This window comes from Medicago sativa, chromosome 4, assembly GCF_051527215.1.
Source record: "Medicago sativa cultivar Bolivia chromosome 4, Bolivia_mono, whole genome shotgun sequence".
Lineage (NCBI taxonomy): Eukaryota > Viridiplantae > Streptophyta > Magnoliopsida > Fabales > Fabaceae > Medicago > Medicago sativa.
The window spans coordinates 98928902-98939788 of NC_140752.1; the positions used below are offsets into that span (position 1 = coordinate 98928902).

Genomic DNA, 10887 nt, shown 5'->3' on the forward strand with positions numbered 1-10887 from the left:
AACAAATTCACTACCCCAATTAACTGAGCATATTCATTAATAAATTAATTTAAGTAAATACTTATGAATTAATTTTAAAATATATAAGATAAAGTAATTAATTGTCAATCGTTACATAGTTAATTGCTGCAGCTAATATAATCAAATTATTGACATATTTTAAAATTTGTGTTGTCTCAAAAAAAAAAAAAAAACCAACCTAAACTGCATGTTTTTTATTTTAAGTTTTGGATAATTTTTAGTCTCAAATCAAACTAAACCGCATTATGAATATCCTTAATTAAACATCCTTAAATGTAATTTTCATTTTATTTATCACTAATATTTTTTATGTCTCAAAATAATTGTCACTTTAAAATACTATCAATGTAATATTTATTATTTTTTTCCTGCCATTATACCCTTATTTATTGAAAGTGAAATACTAATTATTGTTCTAAGAACACTCTTTAACAATTTAGTAAGTTTTTATAGAAAGTGATGAATTCAATGCATTGTAAATCGAACTATTTGACTTTTACGATAAATATTTTCTTAACTAGAAATCCTTAAACAATGTCCTTAGAGTACTCGTTAGCAAAACTTTATCGAATTTCACTCAACGTACTTACTCCACTAACTATAATAAATAAGAGTATTTTAGTAAATGATAGTCCCTTCATTTCAAAATACATATTGCATTTTTGCAATGTGCACTATTCATATGACTTACTTTGACCCTACTTTTGAACTAATATATAAACACAAATGTTAGCATTTAAGATGTTGTTTTATTTGTCTCGACAAATACTTATAAAATATTAAAATTTATAGTTTTTTTACTTTAGATAATTAAAGATATTAACTGACAAAGTAATGCAATGACTTGTGTGAAGTGGTTGACTGCAACATATATTTTTAAACGGAAAGAATACTAATTTTAATATTGAAAAGAACTCAACTAATTATTTCCTTATAAACCAACCTTATACAACCCAAAACGACTACTATATTGAGATGCATGGAGTATCAAATACTCAATTGATACTGACATTTGAATTTATTCTTTCTCAAGACTTAAACGAAAAAAGTTAAACTGTATGGACTAAATTAAAAATGATAGTATCATAAATCAAGAAAAAAATTGCAAAATAAGTCTGATACACAAAATGTTTAGGCTTGAATTTAACTAAAGAAAAACAAAATTTCATTTGTATATATCGTTTTGTTGCATCCATCAATCATCATGAGGTAAAAACGTCAACTAATCGATACTCCCTCCGGTCACTAATATAAGCAAAAGTTAACTTTTTAGATACATTGAATAATTAATGTATCTAAAAAGTTAAATTTTGCTTATATTATTGACCGGAGGGAGTATGTATTTGTCCTATAAATACAATTTAGAGGATAGTTATAAGATTAATAATAATACACGGAGGTCAAGATTTAAATCCCAAATTTCTAAAAAGTTAAATTTTGCTTATATTATTGACCGGAGGGAGTATGTATTTGTCCTATAAATACAATTTAGAGGATAGTTATAGGATTAATAATAATACAAGGAGGTCAAGATTTAAATCCCAAATTTCTAATTCCTCCACACGCATCATTAAACTACTTAAACATAAAAATATATATGAATTACATAAATGAAGTTGGACTGATACCCAAAAAAAATACTTACTATTAAAGTTGAACTTGTAAAAGTTCCAGCAATCTACAAGTCATCATCATCATAAAATAACAATAAGAAATGATCTCTGCCAAATCAAAAGCATGAATCCAAAATCCAGAAACCGCATGACGTGATTAACAGTCAAACCGAGCCGGCTGGGCGGCAAAACGGGTCCCACTTGTTCATCTTTTGCCGCCACATTTCAAAGTGGTTAGTATTACCAAAATATCCCACTCTTTTTAGTCTTACTTATTCCACTTGGAAGTTGGAACTTTGTCTTTTGCACCATTTTTTCTTTACATAACAAAACCATAATCAATACATGTTTAATTGTTTAATTAATGTTTAGACAAAAAACCGTGAAGCCAATAAGTGTCACCATTACCTTTGTCCTTTCAGAATGGGAATGTTGTTTTTTGACTAATTATTACTGATTACTACTTTCGCATAAGGGTGAATTGGTCATTTCAAAACCAGCCGTCCCGTTCAGAGACTTTAGTTCCCGCAAATTGAATCGGTTAATACTGTTATTCCCGTTAACATCGTCGTAAACCTCATTTCACTCATTCCCATTCCGATCAAAAACCACCGCCATGAATACAACACGAGCTCAAATCCTCCGTTGCACCACCGCATTCATCACCGGCGTTATTCATCAATCACAACTCCGTCGCCACCTCATTGAAACTCTCCACCGCGAAACTCCAATCACCAATCAAGTAACCTTAAAACAACTCAACCTCGCCTCAGAAGCTCTCGAAAGCGCCATTTCTAACTCCAGCTCTGCCATTCGTTCTTCCTCTCTCTCCCTCGCTGAGAAACTTCTCCTTCCTCTCCCTGAGTATCCTCTCTCCTCCTTCCTCCTCTCCCTCATTCAAACCCTCCGTAACCGTGCCGAAGAATCCGCCATCATTCTCCTCAGAATATTTCATTCCAATCCTTCACTCGCTCGATCTGAAATAGCACCGTCTCTCTACGATCATCTTTTTTGTTTTCATCTCTTCCCTGTTTTCCAATGGTTCGATGAACAGAGAACACGGATTTTGCCATTCGCTTCTGAAACTCCAAGCCGCGACGGAGACACCGGTGACTACTCTGTTTCCAACGATTTGGTTATGCCTTATGCGAAGTTGTTGTCGAGTGTGAGCAGTGGTCAAGCGTTAAAGCTGAAGGAGTTGGAAAGGGAGTACGAAGAGGTTTTGGATGAGAATTGTAGGGTTCTTGCTGTGTATTTTAAAGAGGTTTTGGTGAATAAAGATGAAGATGCGAAAGTTACTCCACCGTTGTTGATATTGAAGAGCACTGCAGGAGGTGGCCGTGACGGCAGCGATGGATTGCATAGAAAGGAGGAAATGCAAATGCCTCAGTTAGAGAACGGACGGTATAATGTAATGTTGTCCTTGATGTTATTTGTTTACGAATTTATACTTTTCTTCAATTCAACTTACAAAAGTTTATGTTTGTTGTGTTAATTTCATTGTGTTCGTTCAATTTTTTATCAACCGGGATTTTAACATAAAAGTGAACCTAAATATTGATTTCTTGTGCCTCAACTCAGTGTTGTGAAGGATTTGTTTGCTTTCTTGTTCAATTTTCTAGAATGAAGTTAACAAGAATTAGGTCAATTTTGGAAATTTTATTGGCCTCTTTTTTAATTAAGGCCTCCTGAAATCTATTGCAGGGAAAAAGTTGTAAAAAGAAAGCTTATATTTAACTGGTGTGTTGGGTCATGTTTTCTGCAAACACAAGTAGTGGTTCTTTGTTCATTTGGAGAGGATTCCATTGCATAGTGATGTAGTTCGTGATGTTTTACTATTTTGCAAAACCTTAGTATGAATTATGCACTATGCAGATGTTATTTAAATTGGACTACTCAAAATTTGCTGTTAGTTGTTTGTGCATATAGTCATGGTCCGTGATTTTCTCCGCTACCAGATGAATCGATGATTTTTGTTTGGTGATACTTTGTTTCCTATAATAGCTAGAAAACAAATTTTTATTTGAACTAAGGCCTGTTGATATTGGAGTAGCTAGGTAGAATGGAATATGTGATTGTGGAGAAAACCAGGAGTTTCTTTTCATTTGGTTTGATGATTCAAGGCACATGCATTTCATGATCATTTCCTTATTTGCTTTTCCTTTTCTACTGATTCAAGCAGCCAATGTGGTCCGAAAGGGATACATCTATTGAATTTTTGAGCAGCAGTTCAAGCAGTATATCCTCCCTCGCACTGTTATATCCTCAAAGAGTCTCTCCGAGAGTCCTCCATCCCCTAAAATCTTCAACATATTGGACAACACCAGCCTATCTAAACACAGCCCCTGAAACTCAATTTTCTTTAGATGAGAATTTACTTTGTTCTTCTTCGGATTCTGAAGCTGAAAATGAGGTAATTGATGCCACCGAGAAACGGGAAAACCAATGAGGACTGAATTTTCTATGCTTGTTATTTTAGTTTTTTAGTGCTAAGTGATGAATATGTCCTGTAGGAAAAAGACAAAAATGTAGCATTGTTGGAGCCTCGACAAAGCTTAAGCCAAAGCCAAAACAAGGAACAAATTCAAACCATCTTCAAAGAATCCAGGGGGTACGTATATTAAAAAACAATTCTTCAATATTTTGTTGTCTGATGCATTTTCTTTAACTTGGATTCTTCCTGCTCCTAGCTCCCCAGATTATCCAATGGCAGACTATGAAAACCCGCCGCCACATGGAAGTGGGAAACAAACACCTCCTAAAGACTTTGTCTGTCCAATAACCAGTAACATATTTGATGATCCGGTGACTCTTGAGACTGGTCAGACATATGAACGTAAAGCTATTGAGGAATGGTTCAATAGAGAGAACATAACTTGTCCTATCACTCGCCAGAAGCTGCAAAACACCAAGCTACCTAAGACAAATTATGTGCTCAAAAGACTAGTTGCTAGCTGGAAAGAACACAACCCCGGTTCAGTCCCGCCTACATGTGAGAGTCCATGCAAAGATACCGAGGCAGTAGTGAAGACAGAAATACCTTCAGCTTCTCCTAATAGTGTCATAACACAGGCCACCGTTGATGGGGTGATTGGTGAGTTACGCTGTGCAATCAATAACCTGTACATGTCAGAGATTCTCCAGGAATCTGAAATGGCCGTTCTTCAAATAGAGAAGCTGTGGAGAGGAGGGAATCTGGGAGTGGATATCAACAGCATGCTATCAAAACCTCCAATTATTAATGGGTTTGTGGAGATACTTTTCAATTCTGTTGAACCCCAGGTGCTTCAGGCAGCAGTTTTCCTTCTGTCTGAGATGGGATCTAGAGACAATGCTGTTATTCAAACTCTAACACGTGTGGATACCGACGTTGAATGTATAATGGCTCTTTTCAAGAAAGGGTTGACAGAGGCTGTCGTGCTATTGTATGTCCTAAACCCTTCCACTGTGACTCTTACTGAGTTGGCTGTAGTGGAGTCCCTCATAGCAGTTTTCAATAAGAAAGAGGAAGACTTGGTTAACATGTGTTTAAATCCCAAAACAGCTGCAGTTCTTCTACTGGGACAGATTATTGGAAGCAGTGATGAGATAATTGCATCTTCGGTTGTCAAGACTTTGTTCTCTGAAAAGGCACTTGGAGCTATTGTTGTCAGTTTAGGAGCTGAATGGGCAGAGGAGAGGATTGTTGCAGTGGAGATCTTATTGAGATGCATGCAAGAGGATGGGACATGTAGAAACACCATTGCTGATAAAGCAGAGCTCTCTTCTATTATGGAAAGCTTCATCCATGCAAATGATGCAGAACGTTTCAAGATTGTTGAATTTTTTTCTGAGTTGATCAAGCTCAATAGGTATATCTACTATCTGTTTCGTATTCGAGATTATTCAAACCAAACTAGTTGCTAGCTTCTTTTTTTTTTGCGAAAGAGAGTATCTAATATTCTAATTGACAGGTTAAAGAGTTAAGAAATGGAAGATATTTATTAAAAACACAAAATTTGATGCATTGATAACATCAAATAGTAAAGCTAACTACTTTCCATCTTTTATTCTTTAATAAGTTTAGATCCCTCCATAGTATTTGCCATCTATGTACTTTTTAGTTTATGTCCAATAGCTTTCAATTGGTTCCTTCCAGGAGAACATTCAATGAAAGAATCCTCCATATTATAAAGGAAGAAGGACCTTTTAGTACAATGCATACTCTTCTTATTCATTTGCAGACAGCCCTTCAAGATCAATGTCCAGTCATGGCCGGTCTCTTACTCCAACTTGATCTTCTGGTATGAATCTTGGAACCTGATACTAGTACTAGCTAAATCTTAAAAATAGGAACTAGTTTATGATTTCTATTTACGCTTTCTATATTAAACTATTAACTACCTTTAAACCAAACTGAACGTGATGTTTTGCCAGTAATAGAGTTAACACTCATCATGCCATTTTTAGGTTGAACCAAGAAATATGAGCATATACCGTGAAGAGGCAATAGACACTCTTATTTCATGCCTGAGGAACTCAGATTTCCCTACCACCCAGTTAGCAGCTGCTGATACAATTATGTCACTGCAAGGGAGGTTCAGCTTCTCTGGAAAGCCTCTTATCAGAGAAGTCCTTCTTAAACGTGCAGGTATTGACAAAGGTTCCAGAAGTGATGTACAGGTGGATCATATGAGCAACTTCTTCTCAGAAATTGAAATAACTGCAGTAATGTTCTTTGAAACTTTTAAAGTATTTTGAGTTTCTGTTTTCTGCTTCCAGGACATTCCTATTTTAGCTTTTTTGTTTGTTTGTTTGGTGTCTGTTATTTTAAAAATAATGTTTTATACTCGGAATCAACAGGAAGAAGAGAGAGCAGCAGATGATTGGGAAAGAAAAATTGCATCTGTTCTAGTTAGCCACGAGTTTGGTATACTTTTTGAAGCTTTGGCAGATGGCATGAAGAGTAGAATTCCAGAGCTACGTTCAGCATGCTTTATATCAGCTACGTGGCTCATATACATGCTGACCATTCTACCAGATACAGGGATACAAGGAGCAGCCCGTGTCTGTCTGCTAAAGCCATTTGTAAATAAATTAAATTCTGCTAAGGATATAGAACACAGAATCCTTTCTATGCTTGCTCTCAATAGCTTTCTTCATTTCTCTGGTAAATTTTAGAAACACAGCCAATTGTTACAACATTGATTTAAATGAATTAGAACAGCTAGATGACAATAAATAAATAAATAAATAAATAAATAAAATATTGTCTACGAAAGAAAATAGCATCGGATTTGTAGTTTCTGTAAGCATCATAAATTACTCATACAGAATTCAATAGATTTAGATAAGATCGTATTATTTTGGCTTCTCTATATTAGTCTATTTTGAAAAGTATGAAAATATTTGGTGAATCTATGAGCCTCTCTGTTGATTTACGTGTTCAAACTTCTGCATGCCGTTTATGCAAAGCAGCAATATGATGATTGTACTTGATATTGTAAATTTCAGATGGCTTACGTAATCTAACTGCTTCCTACGCTAAGGATATCTTAAAAGGTTTGAGAGAGCTGAAGAGATTCTCTCCCTTGGCATCTGAAATGCTGAAAGTTCTCGTTGATGAGAATGAGCCTAAAACCGTAAGTTTGATATATTCCTAAACCATTTTTTAGTATAGGCTTGGTATTGGTGGATTATCTAAAATTCTTCATCGGAACAGGATATTTGGAGACATAAAGAGCTAATCCAAGTAGATTGCAGAGGGAATGGAGATGTGCTGTCTGTCATTTGCTTCAAGGATAAAATTATTTCAGGCCATACAGATGGCAGCATCAAGGTAATAAAATTTAGGATTTCAAATGCCGTGTAAATTCTAATGTTTCATGATTACAATTATTGAAACAAACTATAACTTTTATAGCGCACTGGCAGATAATAGATTTCTTATTTTATCTATTATAGTTGTTTACATATTTATTTCCTTAAAATCACCCGAAAATAAATTACCACAGACTGAAACTCTCCATTTATGCAATTACCTAGTGGGAGACTTGGGTGTGTGAGCATGAGCTAGATACATTAAAAAATAGATAAGGTGTTGCAAAAAGGAGTAAATTTTTATGACAAGGTGTTTGCCATTTACCTGAAAGATTCAATAGCTTTAAAAATGCCAGGTCATATTTACCTGGTCATTAGCAAAATGTTTGATCCTTGGCTGTATATGCAACTTTACCGTGATATGAACTTACTGGAAAATACTTTGAACTTTTGAAGGTCTGGACATTAAAGGATAACGTATTACTTCTGTTGCAAGAGATCCAAGAACATACCAAGGCTGTGACAAACTTGACGATTTCAGAACCTGGTGACAGACTTTACAGTGGTTCACTTGACCGAACTGCAAAGGTAAAATTTTCTGCAGCTCTAGTTTCAATGTCAGACAGCCTGCTAACAAAAATTTTGTTTCGTTGAATAACAGATCTGGTCTATTGGAAAGGCAGCAATACATTGTGAGCAGGTGCATGATATGAAGGACCAGATTCATAATTTAGTTGTAACCAATAGCACAGTTTGTTTCATTCCGCAGGGGGCTGGTGTCAAGGTACGCCGTACAGATGCAAAATTAAAAAAGGCTTAAATATGTTATTCGTCCCTGCAAATAGGGGTCGTTTAAAATTTCATCCCTGCAATCGCTAATCCTTTTTTTTTTGCCCCTGCAAAGTTTAATCAGTTAAAAATTCGTCCCTTGACCAAGTTAATGACTGCCACGTCATCAAATTAACAAAATGGCATGGGAATTGACGAAAATACCCCTGGCTTATTTTTTTTTTTTTTTTCCTTCAAAAAAAAATTCAGTTTTTTCCCGAATTTTTTTTACGATTTTTTCCGAAAATTTTTCAGTTTTAATTTTAACAGTTTTTTTCCGAATTGTTTTTTGACTTTTAATTATTTTTTCAGATTTTTTTAATTTAAAAAAGAATTTTCAAAATTTTGAAAAAAAAAAATTTGAATGAAAAAAAAATTAGCCCAGGGGTATTTTCGTCAATTCCCATGCCATTATGGTAATTTTGATGACGTGGCAGTCATTAACTGGGTCAGGGGACGAATTTTTAACTGATTAAACTTTGCAGGGGCAAAAAAAAAAGGATTAGCGATTGCAGGGACGAAATTTAAAGCGACCCCTATTTGCAGGGACGAATAACATATTTAAGCCATTAAAAAATAACACTACTTCCCTCTCATCATCAATGCCTACTCAGTAATTTCAGACATGAACATTATACTTGAGCTGGATGATGTATCGTTTCCTTCCTATCTGATTTTGTATCCAAAAAACTAAATCCCCAAGTGGGGATATTGACAAGCCATCAATTTTCGGAACAGATTTGCTTCTTCTTCATCATCTTCTTCCCATCTAATGCTTAAAATGATTACAATTAGTTCATTTAAATTAACTAAAGCAAGTAACATTATTGTGTACCGTAATTACTTTTCTATTTCATCAGGTTCAGTCAATGAATGGAGAATCCAAGTTGTTAAATTCAAATAAATATGTGAAGTGCTTGGCTCATGCTCATGGAAGATTATACTGTGGATGCCACGACAGTAGTGTTCAGGTATCAAGTTTTAAGAAGTACGACATATATAGCCTAAATCCAATGTGATGGTATCTCCAGTTCTCCACATAATTGCGATAATATTATTGTCATATTTCAGGAGATACATCTGGCCACCGGAACTATCAGTAATATTCAAAGTGGTTCTAAAAGATTACTTGGGAAAGCATATCCTATTCATGCACTGCAAGTTCATGGTGAACTTATATATGCTGCTGGCTCTTCCTTGGATGGAACTGCTATAAAGGTATCTCACACATTATATGTGTGTGTGTGTGTGTGTGTGTGTGTGTGTGTGTAAGGATGTAAATACTTACTTCTTGCTAGAAACATCAGGTTTCATGATATATTTAATTCTAAAACAGAGAAATTCTTTGAGCTTCTTGATATTAACTTTATGGATGGTCATACCATAGTTAACTGACTGTTTTACATATACTTCAAGATATGGAACAATTCCACTTACAGCATGGTTGGATCACTGCAAACTGGATCAGAAGTGCGGGCTATGGCAGTGAGTTCAGAATTAATTTATTTGGGGTGCAAGGGAGGTGTTGTGGAAATTTGGGATAAGAAGCACATTAAAGTTGGCACGTTACAGTTGGGTACAAATTGTAAGGTTAATTGCATGGCTCTAGACAGCAATGAACAAATTTTGGTGATTGGAACTTCTGATGGACAAATTCAGGTGACAAAATTTTCACTTGAAGTTTTAATTTCAAACGGTTATATTTTATTCTCATTTCACATAGCATTCGACCCTCTTCTCCAAATCTATAATAATAAGAGATTGAGGGTTGAGCCAACTTTTCATACTATAAAAGTTTGCATATTTATGTCATGTATATACCAAGTAGCAGTTTTACTCTGTCTTCCAAATCAGATATAAATAGAACTGTAATAGTAGAATTATTTTTTTTACTAAAAGTGGCAAAATTTCTGGTTATTGCAGGCTTGGGAAATGAATTAAAAGAAGATAGTCAATGTACTGATACAGGAAGACAAGATGAACTTTCCTTGATAACATTAAATTCATTAATCCTTAGAATAATAATCATCCTTTTTGGTTCATTGGGGGCTGTATATAGCTCAAAGGTTTATACATAAAAAAAGCCTTGTACATAGATTGATTTTCTTTGTAGATATGTCATTAGTTTGCAATATACGCATGAAACTGTAATTTTATTCTTTCTTCTTTTTCCCTTCTCTTTTTATTTATTCATAGGGGTGTGTTGGGTGAGAATTTTGGCACAGAAGACAGTTATTATCCACTTTTCATATACTTTTCAAATTTCAATTTATTTTTTCATTATAAAACTATAGCAATCAGTCAATAAAATATTTCCAGAATCTTTTAACTATTTCTTTAATTATATTTTAAATAGTTGTGTTGTGAAAGTGACTCAAAATTGAGTTTCTGGATGTGCCAATTCGGTGGCCGAATTAGCAAAATCGGTGGCCGATTTTGTTCTGTTTTTATGGCCATTGTTTCAACTTTTTTCGGTGGCCGAATGGTGCAATTCGGTGGACGATTTTAACAACAGGAAATAAAACAGAAACATATTTTCGGGGCTAGATCTGTTCCAGTTTTTTTAGGATACTTTTACTATAAATATAGACCTTGTATCAGAGTAAACCTTGAGAGAGAGATAGAG

At 34.7% G+C, this 10887-nt stretch overlaps 1 protein-coding gene across 2 annotated transcripts; it reads left to right on the forward strand.

Annotated features, from left to right (window-relative positions):
* The first annotated feature begins 1997 nt into the window (after window positions 1-1997).
* Window positions 1998-10588, forward strand: LOC146934544 (putative E3 ubiquitin-protein ligase LIN-1). 2 transcript variants are annotated; one of them, XM_085706425.1, is made up of 15 exons: window positions 1998-3045; window positions 3817-4047; window positions 4148-4245; window positions 4325-5485; window positions 5773-5917; window positions 6084-6341; window positions 6477-6783; window positions 7128-7255; window positions 7336-7452; window positions 7890-8021; window positions 8095-8217; window positions 9122-9232; window positions 9333-9479; window positions 9678-9920; window positions 10185-10588. In XM_085706425.1, the coding sequence occupies exons 1-15, from the start codon at window positions 2251-2253 to the stop codon at window positions 10200-10202; spliced, it is 4014 nt and encodes a 1337-aa protein (XP_085562551.1). In that variant the 5' UTR covers window positions 1998-2250; the 3' UTR covers window positions 10203-10588. The 2 variants fall into 2 exon arrangements, with proteins under 2 accessions (XP_085562551.1, XP_085562552.1); XM_085706426.1 differs by having other exon boundaries at window positions 2874-3038.
* Window positions 10589-10887: the final 299 nt, after the last annotated feature.